The following is a 21,664-nucleotide window of genomic DNA, read 5'->3' on the forward strand; positions in this document are numbered from 1 at the left end:
TGTGCAGGTGTGGTGACAGACTGCTCTTGTTATCAGTGTAGTATTTGACTAAGTACAATGCCAAGGAACCTATTAAAATTGAAGTCAATGGGAATTGGTGGAGTTGTACGTAATGATTTTGGTTGTTAAGGTCAATCATCTCAAATCAGAACATTGCAGTTACTCTTCGAGGCACTTTTTTTCAGCTGATATACCAAGACATACCCTCTTTCAGAAGGTCGGAATGGGGATGTTGGCGGATTCACTTCCCAGTTCTATTTGGATGGTGAAGCAATCTGGCTTATATGCAGCCAAATCTAGATAATATTCAAGCTTAGGCTGAAAATTGCCAGTAATTTTTACTGCACATACATTCAAGGCAGCATCCTTCAACAAAAGAAGCAAACACCTACTCTTGACATTCAGTAGCATTATATTTGCTGAAATGTCCCAACATAGAATCCTTTGTCCATAAACTTAACTAGACCATATAACTACTGATGATGCAGTAGGTCAAAGGCTAGGTATTCGCTTGACAACTCTTTTGCACCATTTACAAATCATGTCAGAAGTGTGATTGCATTTCCTCCATTTGCCTGAATGAATTTAGCTGCAGAAGTGAAGCATGATTGGACAAGCTGATATGATTGACCAACACTTTAAGTAGTCATTGAGCAGTTGATGTGAAAGATTCTGCTTATCTGCAAACGCTTACATTGCAAGGTTGATCCATGACATCCAAATATAGTCACGGTTATTGCTTTGATAGTTCAGTTGTGTGTTGACACTGAAGGAGCCTGGCTAACATTTTTGATTTTCATGTGGTGAACCTTAATCAATGATGAGTTGCAATCTTGCTAGCTGTGTCCCGTTTAACTGTCATTTGTGACTTCTTGTGTCTTTTTGCCAATACTACAAACCTTCAGGTTAGCTTTCTTGAGTTTGTCCGTGTGTCTTTATTTGGACTTCCTTGGAGCACTGCCCTTGCTGTAGTTAACTGTACAGTAGAATTATTGGAATGCTTGATTTTGCATAAATCCAGCATGGTTAGTCAGCATAGCTATGATGAATTGAGCATCACTTTGATGCCCGTGATGCTACACACCTCTGGAATGGTTTGGATCTTTTTGCTGCCATGTTCTAGGAGCTCTTTTTCAAAGGCAGTGCAGGAGAAAAGTATTGAATTGTGGCAGCAATACATTACCCATGTCTCTCAGCCATACAACAGCAAAGGCAGTACGCCAGCCTTGTAGACTACCTTATTCTTCAGAGATATGCCATGCTCAATCCATAGATCTTAAACATTCATTCCCTCTACACAGGCACACAGTGGTTACAGTGTGTACCATCTCCAAGATGCACTGCAGGAACCTGCCAAGTCGTCTTCAACGGAATCTCCCAAACACAAAACCTCTGCTACCTAGAAGGGCAAAGGTAGCAACCACACAGATGCACACCACCACCTCCCAAGTTGCACTTCAATTTCTGCACCATCCTGACTTGGATGCAAAAATCAATTCCTTCATTGTTGCTTTGTCAAAATCCTGGAACTTCCTGTCTAACAACACTGCTGGAGTACCTTCGAACTTCAGTTGTTCCCGAAGTTGGCTCACCAGCACCTGTACAAGGCAACTAGGAATGGGCTTAAAATGCTGGACTGAGGCACCCATAATCCTGTTCAAAGTCGAGATGAAAAATCGTCTTTGGGTGAAGTGGGGTTAGAAGCTGGGATTTTTGGTCCAGGGTGAGCAGATGTAACTCATACTTCATCTTAATATCATGTATTCTATACTTTTAATTTCCATTATAAACGGTTGCTTCCACATTTGTTATGGATATTTATGTAAATCTCTGCAGTATTTAAATTTCCCGCCATTAACAACGCTAGTCATTGCATGACAAGCCTACATAGCAGTTTTTGATTTATACGAGTATACAAATGTACTGATTATATTGACAAAGTGGAAGCACATATTGTGATATTATTAATTCATCTCCTGTGGCATTATATGTAATACGTCAGGGGAAGTGCTCTTTCCTACCTCTGATTTTGTGTGGTTCTGTATCTCACTTTATTGCCCTTTATTTCACTGTCACCCATTTTAACATTAAACAGCCCATCCTTTCCATGTAGGCCATGCCTGGAAATCACCTCAGCCCTCAACCAGTAACCCCTACCCCCATGCTGTTGCATTTAAATATCAACAAAAGATGATTCAATTTCTCTGTTTTCAATATCAAATGTTTTTTCAAAGCTGAAGTGAATTAATAGTGAGTGTAAAAGTAAGAAATTAAAATACCTTGCTCAGTCTATTCTAACGTAGAGCATATTGGTGACCATATAAATAGAGATGGAAGCAGATGTATGGCTCCCATTAACAATTTTTTTACAAAAATAAGTTTACTTGGAAAGCAAAGTCAATTTAAAGAACAGGGGTTGTCATCAACCATGCTTAATTACCTAATCACCTCAAATTCCACTGCTCCTCAGTTTACAAACTGAAAGCGTTCCTGGAAAACAAATTTGGTAGAGTAAATTTTGTTGATTAAAATGTTAAATAAAATATTATTTGTATTGTGATAATGTATTCATAATGTCTGAGAGTAGAATGCTGTTCATTGTAGTAAATAATAGATTTTTAAATCAGAGACGTAACAATTTTATTGGGTGGAGTGGAGTTGGGGTGGGGTATAGTCCAATATTGGCAATTAACCTTTCTTAAATTGAGGAAGACTTGTATATACAAACTTTGAAACAAGTCACAAATGTTAACCTCCATAAATTTTGAATCGGTTATCTGCTTTAAGTAACTTTCAAAATATTTTGACAGATGAAACTAAAGGGACACAGTTCAATTACAGAGATGTAGTTTAATATAAAGTGTTGTTAATGATGCCCAGGAATTGAAGATGTTGATTTTTTGTTCTTGAAGCAGATTGTGGCCTTCAAATAACAAAAATAATTAAAAGGGAGAAAGAGAATATGGTGCTTAGCTATTTCATGATGTTTTTTCAAAAAAAGCTTTGATTTAAGTATTATTTGCAGAATTTTAGATGTTTCATTTAGCAAAATGAAGCAGATTTTAAAAAAATCTATTCCAAAAATCAGTTTCAAGGGCAAGGTGGCAAAATAACTTGCACAATACAATGTCAGAAATAGAGCACGAGCAAGCTAGGTGGTCCCCCAAACATTGTCTGAGATCATAGCTGATAAGACTTGGTTTCAGCTCTTCTTTCTTGTCTGTTTCTCATAAGTTTCTATTCCCCTTTAGTCAAAATTCATGTCTTTCTCATTCTCCAGTTTATTCAATAATTCAGTCGTTTTGGTTTCTGAGTTAGAGAATTCTGGGATCTTGCAATCATCCAGAAGGAAATTACTTCTGCTTTGAATGGGTGATCCCTTATTTTGAAGCTCTCCTTTCAAATTGGAGTTTTTCCCTTGAGGGAGACATCAACTTCACGTTTTATGTGTGAGGACATCATGATGGCCCCGTACTGCAAAATATTGAATTTCTGTCCATTTAAATGATCTTTTCTGTTCTTCCTACCAATGTGCCTAACATGGCATTTTCCTGCATTATACTCCACCTGCAACATTCTTGATCACCTTTTGCAGAATCAGCATCTTCTCAGAGTGCATTCCAATTTCTTTTGAATTGTCAACAAATTTGACTGCACTGCTCTCAATCCTTTCATCTAAGTCATTAATTTAACTTACAAACAGTTGAGGCCCAATTTTGATCCTTCTGCCATACTGCTAGTTATGACTTACAAATCTGAAAATTATCTCACTATTGTCTAGTAGACAACATCAATAAAATTAAATACTGTACATTTGCTGGATTTGTCCCTGCCCTGCTTATTTTATCTTCTAATGCCTGCAGTGCAATTTTCTTTTCATTATACAATGTGGATACTACTTGATTTTATTATGATTTGATTTAGTATGATCCTTGCAACTACATCCTTTATGAAGGATTTAAACATTTCCCCTAGTATAGCTGTCAGGCTAATTAGCTTCCTACTCCTTCATTCCTTGAATAGGGACTACACATTTGTGGGTTTTAAGACCTATCCCAGAATCTTGAGAATTTAAAATCCGAGGATGTAGTGCAGAGACACGAGCCTTTAGACCTAGAGAAAATTCTGGCTAAGAGGGAACAAGTCAAAGTAATTACTTTCACTAGGGAAAAGCTTAAACACATTTATTGTTTTCTGTTGTGAAGACAAATAAGTGTTTGTTCAGGTCTCTGTGTCTCCTGATTTTCTTTTGATGCAGTTTTCAAGTCTTAATTTCCAGTGATTGGGATAGTGTTTACAATATGACGAGAACTAAACGATTGATTATGTAAAGTTTTTTTTGAGAAGTTATTGATTGGTTTGATGTCTGGGTTTCTGATATTTTTGGTTGTATATTTGTTCCCCTTTCGGACCTTCATTATTTTTCCACTTTGATTACATAATTTCTTTAATTGTATTTTTCTAGGTCCATAATGATGAAGGAAAAGTGATCAGATTTCATTGTAAACTTTGTGAATGTAGCTTCAATGACCCTAATGCAAAAGACATGCATTTGAAAGGTCGCAGGCATAGACTGCAGTATAAGGTAGGAACCTTGTTATTGTATGTTTAACTTCAGTGAGCTATCCTGTTTTTCATTTTAGTGAATACTGTAATTTTACAAATCAGTTATTGTTATATGCAGGGTATAAATCATGGAAATTTAATTTAAGCAACGTGTGAACATGAGTTTCAGTGCTAAGATAGCAGATACCTAAAAGAACAGAGTTATTTTGGGTTTATTGAATAAGACTCATTGACCATTGCTTTTCTTTGCAGTTTACATAGAGTGAAAACAGTGCGCTCTTTTGTGTTGTGTTCAGTTACATTCTTTGTTGCTACAAAATTCTAAATCTGTCTCCTCATATTACATGTTAACCATGACTTCAGTTACATGCTACATGTTTAGTTCCAACAGTCCCTGTTTTCTGTCCTATATTTTTGGTCTTTAAATGTTACACAAGAAATCAAGGGAAAAAAGTGAAATTTTTGTAATGTTTTGTTTCAGTTTCTATAATTTAATACAGCAATCACTTTTCCCTAGTGGAAAGAAAAGCTTGTTAGGTTAATATAGTAAGTGGCTCACAATTTTGATTATAACCCGTATTTGATTAGTGACTATTTTGTACTGTAATGTTAGTTTAAATGGTCTTTCCCTTGATTATATCACATATGTTCCACAAACAAACCTGAGATGATTGCAGAAGCAAGTGTAGAATGCCACACTGTAAATGTATGAATACCGTATATGTTCTGTTTGGAACATAGAAGAGCTGAACATCAATACTTTAAGGAAATGTATAGGTTTACTTAGCCCTACTGATTCTACCTCTGGAGTGTGGCTTGCCCTGCTTTCAATGCTGAATTGCTCTGTGCATGTTTTTTGCAAAGACCAAGGTGCTCTTTTGATACAGTTGGAGAACACAGGCCTACAAAATTGATTTGCATATCTAAAAAGCAAAAAAAAACTGAAATATAAATTTGAATTATAAATAAAACTGGGAATACTCAGTTCAGGCAGCATCTATGAAGAGAACAGTTAATATTTTGAGTCAATGACCTTTCATTAGAGCTAGAAAATGTTTGAAATGAAACACATTTTAAGTGGATGAGAAAAGGGGCATAGAGAGAACAAAGGAATATTTGAAACAGGATGGAGATCAAAAGGCTGGATGAATTTGTAGTGAAAACTGATAAGGAGTGGTGAAGGCTTTTAATTACAGCTTATCTATCTTTAGATGAGTAAGGGAAAATGCTGGAAATTTTGAGTTGCTGGTATTCGGAAAGATCATTGACCTAAAACAATGACTGTTTCTCTCTCCACAGATGTTAAGTTTTTCCAGCACCTTTACTGGCCAGGACTAAAAGTACTAGACCAAATAACTAATCTCAATCTGGGTTTTCTCTGCCACCAGAATTTTACTCATTTTTAATAGCAGCAAGTGCCATCAATGGCACTTGAGTAAAAGCTGAGTTTGGCCCTGCTGTAAATTATGCAGCTAATCTACTTAATAACATACCTAAAGTTCAAGCTTACTGGCATCTGCATTAGCTGTATATAAAACTTCTGTTTGAAATACTTAAAGTGGTACTTAAAATGGTACTTCAGGATAAATACAACTCTAAATTAAGTGCCAGCAACCTCTCTCTCTCTTTTTTTATCAGACTAAACCAAGCTATAAGGCCATTTCATTCCATGGACCTGCTCCATGCTGGGAATTCAATATCTACTTCATCCACCGGTGCCTGAGGTCTATTTGTTTGGATTTTTAAGTCCTTTCCTTCTGTCTAAACATTTTGGCAGATATTTAAGACCAACTCTGACCTCTAATCATGCAGCTTCTGTAAAAAAAAACACTCCTTTATTGGTGACAAATGAAACCGCTCAATCATTGTACCCAATTACATGTTCGTCTTCACTTTTTTCTTAGTTTGTTGATGACTTTAATTATGCTTGCACAATGATCAACCATTGCATTTGTATTTTCTATCGGTTAAAGATGAAAATATTTTTGTTCACTTTGCTGGGGGCGGGGCGGAGAAAAGTCTTCTTACACAAAGATAGCATTCAAGTGAAGATCTAGATATCTTAAAGATTTTGGCTTAGGGAGACACAGGGAATTAAAATAAGTAGGCCCAAGGAAATAAAACTAGCACTACTGGAAACAAAAACTGCCCTTTCAGCATCTGGAAAATAAACAGGTTAAGATTTTAGGTGGATTCCTGTAAATTTAATCTGAGGCATTAGCCGTCTTCCCATTTCAGACAACAGACTTGTTATTGTAATTTTGCAATTTTATAATTTTTCCTTCATTGTAACCAAAGGGAAAGTAGATGAAATAAATGCTGGTTTTGGAATGGATTTAGGTTAAATTTAGTTTTAGGAAATCCTTCAAATCAATGGACCTAAAAACATTCTGTTCCTACTGAACTGTGAGTGTGCCGGATTCTGATATTCTGCAGTTTAAAAAATGTTTAATTTTGGTTGAGTACAGTGAACTTAAAAGCTGTTGCTTTTTTAGGCAATTAATTCTCTCTCTTTGATTTAAAGAAAAAAGTAAACCCCGACCTTCAGGTTGAAATAAAACCAAGTATCCGTGCCAGAAAAATCCACGAGGAGAAGATGAGAAAGCAAATGCAGAAGGAGGAATACTGGAGAAGAAGAGAAGAGGAAGAACGCTGGCGAATGGAAATGAGGTTAATGCAGCATTTTGACTGGAAACTGATTTGCTGAATAATTCCTGTTCATTTTGTAGGATCTTGCCAGACATGTGAATTGCATGGCTGTTGTAATCTAAAATTTCATAATGTTTTTGTGATGTATTTTGAAATTAGTTGCAAGTATTGCATCCGTGGTAAAAGTAGCCTATGAAACTGAGGAAATTGTGCTGTGTTGTTCAGATTCGGCATTTTGTGATCTTTATATCTGACCAAACCCAGAATATAAAGGCTTTTTATGAGTTGAGATTTTGTGCAGTGAAATGTTGCTTAGGCGTGCATTAAGAAATGAGCATTGTCATACTGCTCTACCATAAGTGACGTTAATCATTTTTTATAATAGGAAATCAAGATTTCTTAGGCAGCAATACACATTGTGTTTATTCAACTCAATTGTTTGTGGAATGTAGTGCATAACATTACTGTTTTCATCTGCATAAATGTACTGGTGAATAGTACATTACATGTGAAATACTTGGGGATGTTTGAGAGGTGAAACAAATATGTACCCCATTATTAAATGTCTTCTGTACACTGTTGCAGACGTTACGAAGAAGAGCTGTATTGGAGGAGGGTGGAGGAAGAACACATTTACTGGGAAGAGCAACGCCGTAGGTTAGCACCAGACTGGCATCCGCCACCACTCATGGGAAGATTGGGCATGCCACAAGCACCTGCACCCCTGGTATGTTTACGTTCATGGTATTTTAACATTTATTCAAAAGGAGCATCTTATTCTGAAATATTGAACGTTCTGTAGAAGCTGTTCAGTCTTAAATTATCTAATACTCCAAAGAAGTACTGCAGATATAGCTAGTTACCTCTGCACAATTTTTATTGCATTGAAACATTGAATTCAGAAAGCAAAAAGTAATTGTCATAGAGTGCAAGTAACTGATAACATTTTTAGAGTATTGTCATCTTTACTTCTCAATCTCCATGAACCAAAGGTACGATATTAAATGCATGTGAGAAATTCTTTCAAGTATATTAGTAACCCATCGTAAATGAGTAAAGCAGTGAATGAAAGTAAAACTCCAGTTTGCTGGAGAATTCCAGTTCATAGCCTTGCCATATTGTCAAAAAACAAAGATAAGGTATAAGTTATTGTAAATCTTGTTTTTAAATATTTCAGCCTCCTCGTCGTCCTGATTCCTCAGATGATCGCTACATCATGGCAAAACATGCTAACATATATCCTACAGAAGAAGAATTACAGGCCGTGCAAAGGATCGTCTCTCAAACGGAACGGGCTCTCAAGCTAGTGTCTGATGTTATTTCCGACCAAGAAGGCCTTAAAGATGGCGAGAATAAGGAAAAGGGGTAAGAAACATGTGTTCTGAGTTTAATGAAGCAAGGCAGTGCACTTTATGCCATTGTTATCAAATTGGCATATTCGCTTTTAATACTTTTAATTATTATTTTACCATTTTTTTGGGAACTGGGTGTTGCTGGCAAGACCAGCATTTATGGCCCATTCCTAATTGTCTTCAGAAGGAGCTGATAAACTGCCTCCTTATGTTAGTCCTTGTGAAGATACTCCCACAGCATTATTGGGCAGGGGGTTCCAGGATTTAGACTCATTGGCAAAGAAGGAGCTGATTTTCGCATCAGAAGGGTTCATGGATGGAAAGGTGCAGGTAATGGTGCTCCCGTGCATCAGCTGATCTGGCTTCAGTGGCAGGTGGTGTGGGTGAAGGAGGTGCTGTCAGAGCAGCCTGGGTACATTTGTAGATGGTAGGATGGGCAGCCACTGCACCAGTGGTGGAGGAGATGTATATTTAGGTTGATTCATGAAGTTCCAATCAAGTGGACTGTTTTGCCCTGGATACTGCAGAGCTTTTTGAGAGTTGTTGATGTACATTCACACAGGCAGGTGGAGAGTATTCTTCACGTGCTTCTATTACTTTGTAGACACTTGAGAAGCCTTGGAGTCTGAGAAGAGGAGTTCTTCACCACAGGATATCTACTCTTATAATTATGATGTTTATGTGGCAGGCCCGGTTGAGATTCAGGTCGATGGTAACTCTGAGCGCGTTGGGAGTCTCAGTGATGGTAATGACATTGAATGTCAAAAGTAGGATATAATGTTTTCTCATTTTGGACACTTTGGTATAAATGTTACATAGCACTCATTAGGCCATGCTTTAGTGTTATCTATGTATTTCTGCATTCAGAGATAAACTGTTTTGTTTGCTGCGGAGTTACAATTGGATTTAAATATTGCACTGATATCCCCATTTTAGGATGGAAAGAAGGTTTTAAAGCATTTTGAGGAATTCCTTTAGTCATGTCCTAAGGCTAGGATGGTTGCTGTCTGGTAATCACAGCTGTCTCCTTTATGCAAGATATGAATGCAACCATTGGAGTGATTTCCCCTTGCCCACTGAGTTGAAATTTGCCAACATGCCTTAATATCAGAGGCAATAACTCTCACCTGTTTCCGGGAACTCAAACTCTCTGAACCTTTAGAGTATTGACATCTGGACCATACAGTCCTGACAAAACCCAAGCTGGGCTCCAGTGATTAGAGCAACTTGCAAAGACTGCTTCTGTCATTGTACTGATGACTGATCAATAAGTAGCCAGACTGAGTGTGTTCTGCTTTTTCTGAATAAGATATACCTAGTCTCTCTCTCCCACATTGTTGGGAAGACACCAGTGTAATGCGCGTTTTGGGACAATATGACTAGAGCTGTAGCTAGTTCTGAAATATTAGATTTTTAGTATTGTAGTTTGGATGGCTTCCTACTGCACACTGTTTGCTTTATCAGGAGCGAGCCAGGATAACTCATCTATTTGGCACTTCTGCCTGAAGGAATATGCAGTCCTGAAAGTTTTAGCCCTTGGTAGTTGTATGTGAGAATGGAACTGTTATTAAAAAGAACTTGGAAGCACTTAAGTTAAGTATTCTATTATCAAGGAAGCACAGAGATCTCAATAGATTAACAAAAGCCTTCTGAAGAAAAACTTAACTCTGTGCAATCTTTGTTGGAACTACACTTTACAAAAAATAAGGACAGGTCTATACCGGGGGGGGGGGGGGGGAGCTGGACAAGGATGAAGTGACTAACTTTCAAACCAAAGAAAATCATACCAGTTGCTAATTATGATTAACGCAATGAAAGTCAAATGACAGAACAGAATACGTATAAAGGTTGACTCCATTACAGAATGATAAAAATAAATAATTGAATGCAGTAATTAGTATACAGTATAATCTCCCAAACATTTATCATATTATAAAATCCCAATGACAAAATTCGATCACTAATCTGTTGATTTTGTGCCGGATTGTTTAGCAGGACACCAGAACACCCTACTCCTTTTCGTAATGGTGAAAGGCCAAATGTGTCCTCAGTTCAAATACTTACTGTCTGTGCTGTGTGTAGCGAAGAATTGTGGGATGTAAACTAACAAGCTGCTGATTCAAGAAGTATACGTATTACCAATTTGTTGAGCTAATGACCTAAGCAGTCCAAGTGTAATTTCAGCTGGCAGTGAATGAAATGCAACAGCATCAAGGAAAATATTTTCAGGCGTCAGAGGCAAGACCAGTATTAAAGCCCATTCATAATTTTCCACGGGCTGCAAACTTTAAGCCACTATAGTGTGGGATAATAATTCTCTCACATTGCTATGTTGTAGTGTGGTACCAGAAATGATAAAGGAATATTTCCAAATCAAGTGTATGTGCATTTTAGAGGGAAACCTATAAGTGGTAATATTCTGTCTCTGTGCTGGGTGGGAGAAGTTGCATGTTTTGACAGTCTTTCCCGTTGCAGTACACCTTGAGAATGGTACAATCCTGCAGCTGCGATGAATAAGTGATGGATGAATGCTTGGACAAAGGATTGGGTGCTAATCCGGTCTGTTATAATGCCCTGGGTTGTTGGAGCTGTACTTTTCTGATGATTGGAGAATATTAATATTACATTACATTTCTGGCACATAACCTGTAGGTGATGAATAAGTTTTTAGACAGTCTTCTGAAGCTTCAGATGCTGCCAAGTAGCCAGCCTACAACCTCTTGTAACCACAGAATTTTTACTGTAATCGACAAATTGAATTTCTGATCAGTAGTGACATCGGTATGTTAATGGTAGAGGATTTTCTATTGGCATTGACGGATGGAAGTTCTATTGTCGATGGAATTTCTTGGTCTATTGGCCCAAGCTTGAATGTCCTATATGTAAATAGATGGTGTGATTATTAAAGGTGTCCGTGCTATAGAATTCTGTCATCATTAGGAAATGCTGCTATTTTTGATTGTTTTGAAGTAATAGATATATTGTCCTGAGAAGCTTCAGGAGTGATACCTTGGGACTTAGATAATTGGTCTTTAGGGTCTTTAATTACTTGCTGTCATTTAAGCGTGACTCAATCCATTGAAACATTTTCTTCTAGATTTCCATTAACTTCAGTTTTATTTCTATGTTTGAACCAAAGACCGTAATGAATCTGAAGCTGAATGGTGAGACGATTATTGGTAAGTTGTGCTCGATAATACTTTTGGCAACTCCTTCCATTATTGTGCCAATATTTGAGTGAGGCACAATAGAACATAATCTGCCAATATTGTGTTTAAGATCTGTCCTGCTTATTTTGGGCATAACAGACCAGCCCAATTTTCCATTGCTGTCAGGTAGATGCCAATGCTGTCCTAGGTCTTACACGCCCTTAAACTTCAATAAACCTGAAGGGTAAGTTGGCATGGCAGTGCTTATTTGGAATGAGTTGCCAGAGTAGATAATAGAGGCAAGAATAATTACAATGTTTAGGGAGCATTTGAGCAAGTACTTGGGTAGGAAAGACAGATATGGGGCTGATACAGACAAATTTGATTACAGTCAGCATAGACAAGTTGGTCTAAAAGAGCTGTGTTGTGCAGTTCTATAATTTTGATTAATGAGTTCACTGGAAAATTGATTAATATTGTGTAGCAACTTAATGTATAGTTGCAAGAAAAAGTTTGTGAACCCTTTACAATTATCTAGTTTTCTGCATTAATTACTCATAAAATAAGGTCTAATCTTCACTTAAGTCACAATAATAGACAAACACAATCTGCCTAAACTAATACACACAAATAATTGTCTTCTAGTCTTCTATTGACTACTTCTAGTCAATACTGAGTACATTATTTAAACAATCACAGTCTAGGTACAAAAATGTGTGTGAACTTCTGGGGTAATGCCTTCTACTAAAGCTATTTGGAGTCAGGTATTCCAGTCAATGAGATGAGATTGAAGGTTTGGGTTGTAGAGGTGCCCTACCCTAAATAAAAAAAAATGATGCACAAAGTCAGGTTACTGACAGAGCCTGATCTCCTCAAGAAAGATCTGCTTAAGGCCCCATGCCTCAATCAAAACAACTTTCAGATGACTTTAGAAGAAGAATTGTAGAGATGCATGAAGCTGGAAAAGGCTACAAAAACATTTATAAAAACCTGAATTTTCACTAGTCCACAGTAAGAGAAATTGTCTATAAATGGAGGAAATTCAGTACTGTTGCTACTCTCCCTAGTAGTGGGAGTCCTGCAAAGATCACACTGGGAGCACAACTTGCAATGCTGAAGGAGGTGCAAAAGAACCCAAAGGTAACAGCAAAATACCTGCAGAAATCTTCAGAGCTTGCTAAGGTCTCTGTACATGTGTCCACTATAAGAAAAACACTGAACAAGAATGGTGTTTGTGGAAGGATGCCATAGAGGAAACCATTGCTCTCCAGAAAAAATTGCTGCACATCTCAAGTTTGCAAAAGACCACCTTGGAAGTCCCACAACGCTTCTGGGACAATGTTCTGTGGATAGATGAGACTAAAGTTGGACATTTTGGCAAAAATGTACATTGCTATGTTTAGAGGAAAAAGGACTGTACACCAACATCTAAACCTGATCACAGCTGTGAAGTGTGGTGGAAGGAGTTCATGGTTTGGGGCTGCTTTGCTACCTCAGAGCCTGGACAGCTTGCAGTCAAAGGAACAATGAACTCAAAATTGTATTAAGACAATTTATAGGAGAATGTCAGGGTACTGGTCTGTCACCTGAGGTTTAATAGAAGTTGGATGATGCAACAAGACAGTGATCTGAAACACAAGAGTAAGTCCACAACAAAATGGTTTAAGAAGATGAAATTTTGTGTCTTGGAATGGCCAAGTCAGAGTCCAGACCTTAACGCAATTGATATACTGTGGCATGACCTGTAAGGGCTGTCCATGCAAGGTATCCCAGAAATATTGATGAACTGAAACAGTTCTGTATGGAGCAATGCTCTAAAATTCTTCCTTGCTTTTGTGCAAGTCTGATCAGCAGCTACAGGAAAGGTTTGGTGGAGGTTATTGCTGATAAAGGAGGTACAAGGGTTCATGTACTTTTTCCAGTCTGGACTGTGAATGATTAAACAATGTGTTCAATAAAGACATGAAAAGTGCAATTTTTGTGTGTTATTAGTTTAGGTAGGTTGTGTTTATCTATTATTGTGACTTGGATGAAGATCAGACCACATTTTATGAGCAATTAATTCAGAAGACCAGGTATTTGCAAAGGGGTTCACTAACTTTTTCTTGCAACTGTGTGTTGGATTATTATAGGAATCTCCCAGTCTGGCACCACCAAAACCCCATTGTGTACTGCATTATCTGAGGCTTACTTTTAGTTTTCTTTATTTTGCATAGAATTCAGTGTTATAGCCTCACCAAAGGAAATCATTTCACCTTTTATCAAAACCTCAGGTAACTAATTTTACATAACTTCTGTCTTTTTAAGAAGAGAAAATCAGCTTCTCTGATATCATTACACAACTGAAGCTCCCATCCTTGAAAAGGGATTCAGAACTTTAGGAGAAAAAGAAATTACTCTGTGCATTGAATAAGCACTAGACTTCAACAAAAAAAAATCTATCCAATTTAATCCCACTTTTCACCTCTGAGTTGTTGCCTTGAGAGAGGCGCATATCTGAGTAAATGATGCAGCTTTCTACTCTAAAATCTTCCGTGGGAATGAGTTCCACGTCCCCTGTGAAAATAGCTTCTGCTCAAATACCCTTCAGTTAATGTCCCTTAATTATTAACAATTCTATTAAAGGAAATACTGCTTTTGCTTCATTACCTCAAATAAATCTCTTCTCAGAAAACAATCCCAGCCTATACAGCAACACACATCAAAGTTGCTGGAGAACGCAGAAGGCTAGGCAGCATCTCTAGGAAGAGGTACAGTCGACGTTTCGGACCGAGAGCCTTCGTCAGGTCTAACTGAAAGAAGAGCTGGTAAGAGATTTGAGAGGGGGAGGGGGAGATCCAAAATGATAGGAGAAGATAGGAGGGGGAGGGATGGAGCCAAGAGCTGGACAGTTGATTGGCAAAAGAGATATGAGAGGATCATGGGACAGGAGGCCTAGGGAGAAAGAAAGGGCGGGGGGGGGCCAGGATGGGCAAGGGGTATAGTCAGAGGGACAGAGGGAGAAAAAGGAGAGAGAGAGAGAGAATGTGTGTATATAAATAAATAACGGATGGGGTACGAGGGGGAGGTGGGGCATTAGCGGAAGTTTGAGAAGTCAATGTTCATGCCATCAGGTTGGAGGCTACCCAGATGGAATATAAGGTGTTGTTCCTCCAACCTGAGTGTGGCTTCACCTTTACAGTAGAGGAGGCCGTGGGTAGACATATCAGAATGGGAATGGGACGTGGAATTAAAATGTGTGGCCACTGGAAGATCCTGCTTTCTCTGGTGGACAGAGCATAGGTGTTCAGCGAAATGATCTCCCAGTCTGCGTCGGGTCTCGCCAATATATAGAACCCACATCGGGAGCACCAGACGCAGTACATCACCCCAGCCGACTCGCAGGTGAAGTGTCGCCTCACCTGGAAGGACTGTCTGGGGCCCTGAATGGTGGTAAGGGAGGAAGTGTAAGGGTATGTGTAGCACTTGTTCTGCTTACAAGGATAAGTGCTAGGAGGGAGATCGGCGGGGAGGGATGGGAGGGACGAATGGACAAGGGAGTCACGTAGGAATCGATCCCTGCGGAAAGTGGGGTGGGGGGAGAGGGAAAGATGTGCTTAGAGGTGGGATCCCGTTGGAGATGGCGGAAGTTACGGAGAATAATATGTTGAACCTGGAGGCTGGTGGGGTGGTAGGTGAGGACCAGGGGAACCCTATTCCGAGTGGGGTAGCAGGAGGATGGAGTGAGAGCAGATGTGCGTGAAATGGGGGAGATGCGTTTGAGAGCAGAGTTGATGGTGGAGGAAGGGAAGCCCCTTTCTTTACAAAAGGAGGACATCTCCCTCATTCTGGAATGAAAAACCTCATCCTGAGAGCAGATGCGGCGGAGATGAAGGAATTGCAAGATGGCATTTTTGCAAGAGACAGGGTGAGAAGAGGAATAGTCCAGATAGCTGTGAGAGTCAGTAGGCTTATAGTAGACATTCATCCCCCCATCCCTCCCCACCGATCTCCCTCCTGGCACTTACCCTTGTAAGCGTAACAAGTGCTACACATGCCCTTACACTTCCTCCCTTACCACCATTCAGGGCCCCAGACAGTCCTTCCAGGTGAGGCGACATTTCACCTGTGAGTCATCTGGGGTGATGTACTGCGTCCGGTGCTCCCGATGTGGTCTTCTATATATTAACGAGACCCGATGCAGACTGGGAGATCGTTTAGTTGAACACCTACGCTCTGTCCGCCAGAGAAAGCAGGATCTCCCAGTGGCCACACATTCTAATTCCACGTCCCATTCCCATTCTGATATGTCTATTCATGGTCTCCTCTACTGTAAAGGTGAAGCCACACTCAGGTTGAAGGAACAACACCTTGTATTCCGTCTGGGTAGCCTAAACTTGATGGCATGAACATTGACTTCTCTAACTTCCGCTAATGCCCCACTTCCCCATCGTACCCCATCCGCTATTTATTTATATACACACATTCTTTCTCTCACTCTCCTTTTTCTCCCTCTGTCCCTCTGACTATACCCCTTACCCATCCTCTGGGTTTTCCCCCCCTCCCCCTTTCCTTTCTCCCTAGGCCAACCGTCCCATGATCCTCATATCCCTTTTGCCAATCACCTGTCCAGCTCTTGGCTGCATCCCTCCCCCTCCTGTCTTCTCCTATCATTTCGCATCTCCCCCTCCCCCTCCCCCTCCCACTTTCAAATCTCTTACTAGCTCTTCCTTCAGTTAGTCCTGACGAAGGGTCTCGGCCTGAAACGTCGACTGTACCTCTTCCTAGAGATGCTGCCTGGCCTGCTGCGTTCACCAGCAACTTTGATCTGTGTTGCTTGAATTTCCAGCATCTGCAGATTTCCTTGTGCCAGTCTATACAGTATTTCTTTTACAACTAAGCTCTGCATTTCTTGCAATGTCCTTATAAATCTGTTCTGTTTTGTCAAGTGCAGAGTCATTTTGTGGTATGGTGACTGGATCTGATCTCAGTTCACAATGAGAAATTTAGTGCAGCTAGGTTCGAGGGAGTGTTACATCAGCATGCCACTTCTGTGAGCTGTTGGTCGAGTTTCACATTATTTATCCTTTGCACTTGACAACCTTTTTTGTGATTTAATCTCTCCTGGGGCTTGTTTCATCAGAGTCCTGAACTTTGTACTTTCCCCTCTCCTCTTCTTCCTAAAACTCGAGTTTTCTCATCACTTTTCCCTTTTGTTATAAAATCAGAAATTGTATTTCTCTATTCATAAATGCTGCCAGATCTGATAAGTATTTGCTATATTTAATGTCAGATTTCCATCAGCCATGGTATTTGTTTATTCGGTTTTCAGATTGTGCCGTGCACTTTTGTATCTGTATTCTTTGGATCTACTGTTTGATACTTCCTGTGTTTGTTCAAAAGTTTATATTATTTAGTGCTTGGTTCCTTATTGCCAAATGAAGAATGGTAAGCAATATTGGTGTTGAAGATGAAGCTAATTGCTTTTGCCTAGTAGATAAATATGAGGATAGTTTAAACTCCACATGATTACAATGCAAGCTGCAGCTTCAGGTCACAAAGTTATGCCACAGTCCTGTTTTTCAAACCAAGGCTGCATTTACTTGTTAAAATAAATCACATTAAATGGATAAATAGATGAATGTAAACTTCTCATGAGTATTTGTTTCAAAATTCTATGATTTGCTAGAAAATATATGAAGTTTTAACTGAAAGATTTAATTTTTTTTAAAACTATATGCAATTCTTTGTCCAACTGTGCCCTCTGCTGGCAATATTGAAATGATACAATAATGAATATAATTGAAGCAACACACGCAAAATGCTGGAGGAACTCAGCAGGCCAAGGTAATTGACTTGTTATGGAGGTGTATTAGTTGAGAAACAACTGTACAGATTGTATAATACAAGTTTGAAATTACTGGATGTATTAACTTTTGAACTGCAGTGGATTGTAGTTAGCTGGGCCATGAGTTAATTGGGGCAGTCGTTTATTTGGGACAACTCTTAAAGAAGAAAAGCTAATGGGCAAAATAGCTGTGATTTCCTTTGTTCATTAGGAACAATGCTGCTAAATTGGGACAGGAGACTGTTGCGGAACAGTTTCTAACTAGCATCAGTTGCATGCACTTTTGTGGTTGTTAGACACTACACTGCTTAGAGCAAGCAGTTTTTAAATAGCATCAGTTTTACGAGTATATGTTCAAAAACCAGTGATTTTTGTCACTGATGGTGAGAAATGAGCAGTAAGGCAATGTAGAACAGTTTTGCTCATTGTTGTTTCAAACTTGGAGATACTAGAAGCAGCCAGGAGTGAAAATGAAACGATTTCACTACATCAACAAGTTAGGAATTATGAAGGTTCTAAGGTTCATTTTGTCTATCAATTTGCCTATCGCGCCAACAGGTCAACAGAGGACACCATCTCCACGACACTTCACTCTGCCCTGACCCACCTGGACAGCCCCAACTCTTACGTCAGAATGCTGTTCATTGGCTTTAGTTCGGCATTCAATACTGTGATCGCCTCCAAGCTGATTGTCAAACTTTGCCAGTTTGGTATCAGTTCATCCCTCTGCAATTGGACCTTGGACTTTCTGACTAAGACACCAATCAGTTAAGTTAGACAACCTCTCCTCCTCCACTCTCACCCTGAATACTGGCGTGTCAGTATATAACTCAATATATAAGTTTGCTGATGACACAATTGTAGGCCTTATCTCGGGTAATGATGAGTTTGAGTACAGAGAGGAAATTAAGAACCTGGTGGCATGGTGCGAAGACAATAACCTATCCCTCAACGTCAGCAAGACGAAGGAGTTGGTTGTTGACTTCAGAAGGAGTAGCGGACCGCACGACCCAATTTACCTCGGTGGTGTGCAAGTGGAACAAGTCAAAAGCTTTAAGTTCCTTGGGGTCAATATCACAAATGGCCTGATTTGGTCCAACCAAGCAGAGTTCGCTGCCAAGAAGGCCCACCAGTGCCTTTACTTCCTGAGAAAACTAAAGAAATTTGGCCTGTCCCCTAAAACCCTCACTAATTTTTATAGATGCACCATAGAAAGCATTCTTCTAGGGTGCATCACAACCTGGTATGGAAGTTGTCCTGTCCAAGACCGAAAGAAGCTGCAGAAGATCGTGAACATGGCACAGCACAACATACAAACCAATCTTCCGTCATTGGACTCACTTTACATCGCACGCTGTCAGAGCAGTGCTACCAGGATAATCAAGGACACGACCCACCCAGACAACACACTTTTCGTCCCTCTTCCCTCCGGGAGAAGGCTCAGGAGCTTGAAAGCTCGTACGACCAGATTTGGGAACAGCTTCTTTCCAACTGTGATAAGACTGCTGAACGGATCCGGACCCAGATCCAAATACCCAGACCTGCCTCTCGGTTTTTTTGCACTACCTTACTTTCCATTTTTCTATTTTCTATTTATGATTTATAATTTAAATTTTTATATTTACTAATTTTTACTATTTTTAATATTTTTAATATTCAATATTTGTAATCCAGGGAGCGGGAAGTGCAGAATCAAGTATCACTGTGATGATTGTACGTTCTAGTATCAACTGTTTGGTGACAATAAAGTATAAAGTCTCAAGGCTGTGTGCTGAGCCCTCTTCTGTACTCCCTTTTCACCTATGACTGCATTCCTGTACATGGTTCTAACTCGATAATCAAGTTTACAGATGACACCACGGTGGTTGGCCTGATCAGAGGGGATGACGAGACGGCCTACAGGGACGAGGTCCAGCACCTGGCAGCATGGTGTGCTGATAACAACCTGGCCCTTAACACCCAGAAGATCAAGGAGATCATTGTGGACTTCAGGCATGCTAGGAGCCACACTCACGTCCCCATCTACATCAACGGAGCTGTAGTGGAGCGGGTATCAAGCTTCAAATTCCTTGGTGTCTACATTTCCGAGGATTTTACCTGGTCCCTGAACTCCTCCATCCTGATCAAAAAGGTGCAATAGCGCCTTTATTTCCTGCAGAGCATCAAGAAAGCTCACCTCTGTCCCAGGATACTGACGGACTTTTACCGCTGTACCATTGAGAGCATACTCACCAACTGCATCTCAGTGTGGTATGGCAATTGTCCCGTGTCGGACTGCAAAGCACTCCAGCGTGTGGTGAAAACTGCCCAGCGGATTATCGGTACCCAATTGCCCATCATTGAGAACATCTACCATAAACGCTGCCTGGGCAGGGCAAACAACATTATCAAGGATGCATCTCGCCCTAACCATGAACTTTTTACTCTCCTCCCATCCGGTAGGCGCTACGCCTCTGCTCCCGCACCAGCAGGCACAGGAAGAGCTTCTTCCCTGAGGCTGTGACCCTGCTGAACCTCACATCACAGCGCTAAGCAGTATTGCACCAATATTGTACTGTCTCAGTACTTTTATATTTGTGTGCTGTAGCATTTACTTTTTATTCGCAGTTATTTTGTAAATAACACTATTCTTTGCATTTCTGGTCAGATGTTAAATGCACTTCATTGGCTTTCTATCTGTACTCGGCACAATGACAATAAAGTTGAATCTAATCTAATCATTAAAGTATGTATGCCGAATACAATTCAGAGATTTGTCCTCTCCAGATGGCCATAAATACAGAAAACCATAGAAGTTGAAAGAAAGACATCAATCCTCTCACCACCATGAAAAGAAAAAGAAGCAAAACCTCGCAAACTCCAAACCCCCACCACCACCCCTCCCTCACGCAAAAGCTAACAGATCACCAACATGGAGAAACAACAAAAACATGAAATCCCAAACCTTTAGCCCGCCAATCGGTTCCAAGAAAGAATGGGCAAAAACATGAAATAGAACTGAAAGAGATCAATATGAGCTACACATGAGGAAATCTGCAGATGCTCGAAATTCAAGCAACACACACAAAAAATGCTGGTGAATGCAGCAGGCCAGGCAGCATCTATAGAAAGAGGTGCAGTCGACGTTTTGGGCCGAAACTCAGCCCGAAACTTTCAATATGAGTTACAGTTAGTTTGAGCAACAGTCCAATCCATAAATCTCAGAATTTTGATAACATCTCCCAGGACAGCAACTGGAACCCAGCGGCCCCTCCAAAGGGCAGCGACTCAAACCCAGTGGTCCATCTGAGAACCACTCGCTCTCCTCCACGTTTGCCTTCATGTTTCAATCTTCCTTGACGGTTTAATCAGCAAGAAGTATAGTTGATCATGGCCCCTGTCTAGTCTCTGAGCTTGTCTTTGTGGTAGCTTGTGTTCACATTTTTCTCCTGGAGTTTAGTTCACTCGATTCAACCACAGACTGTAAGTCACAGTTTCAAAAACAGGATAATATCAACTATCATCTTGAATATTACAATGAAAATGAAGATTTGGGGAATGCTGTCATCAAAAGCATGGTATGAAGGCAGCCCATTATTTGCACTAGGTGTCTGCATTGATTTTGTTCATTTGCAGTCAATCAAAACAGCACGCTGGATGAATTTCTCCATCAATAGCTATTAGGAACTAATACTCAATTTTATGCTACTGTAGAAGTTTTGCCAGTATTCTAATTTGTTCTGTATTTCATTTAAATATTTTCATTGTTACTTGGTTAAAAGGTAGTTTGTTTTTTTTTAATACCTTTTTTAAACTATTTCCATTAAACATAAGCTAATTTACAAAACCCAAAATGTACTAGCCCTAATTAACCCACATCCACTGTATATGGTACACAGACTTCATACTATTTTCCTGTAACCATAAAATTGCCAAATCCCCAGAAGTTTGTATTGACATTGCTCATTAACACTTTTGTTGCCGGTGGTTCTGCTTGGACATCTTGGCTCATTATAGTCTTGGTCTGTTCAAGGCAAGGACAAGAGTATGATGAGCCAAATGGCCTCCAACTCTATTGCGTATGAAATTTTGCGAAGTGTCAGTTCATTTTTCTTTTGTTATACACAATATGTTGGTAATCA

General features: G+C 39.6%; 1 protein-coding gene across 3 annotated transcripts in view; it reads left to right on the top strand.

Moving 5' to 3' along the window:
* LOC134337337 (zinc finger RNA-binding protein-like) overlaps positions 1 to 21,664 on the top strand; it is a 71,140-nt gene that overhangs the window by 36,800 nt on the left and 12,676 nt on the right. For all 3 annotated transcript variants that reach the window (XM_063032251.1, XM_063032252.1, XM_063032253.1), the window contains 4 exons: positions 4,466 to 4,585; positions 7,091 to 7,236; positions 7,801 to 7,942; positions 8,393 to 8,580. In XM_063032251.1, the coding sequence (XP_062888321.1) occupies positions 4,466 to 4,585; positions 7,091 to 7,236; positions 7,801 to 7,942; positions 8,393 to 8,580 (596 nt within the window). The remainder of the gene's footprint in view (positions 1 to 4,465; positions 4,586 to 7,090; positions 7,237 to 7,800; positions 7,943 to 8,392; positions 8,581 to 21,664) is intronic.

Source organism: Mobula hypostoma, chromosome 24 (assembly GCF_963921235.1).
Source record: "Mobula hypostoma chromosome 24, sMobHyp1.1, whole genome shotgun sequence".
In the NCBI taxonomy this organism is placed as follows: Eukaryota; Metazoa; Chordata; class Chondrichthyes; order Myliobatiformes; family Myliobatidae; genus Mobula; species Mobula hypostoma.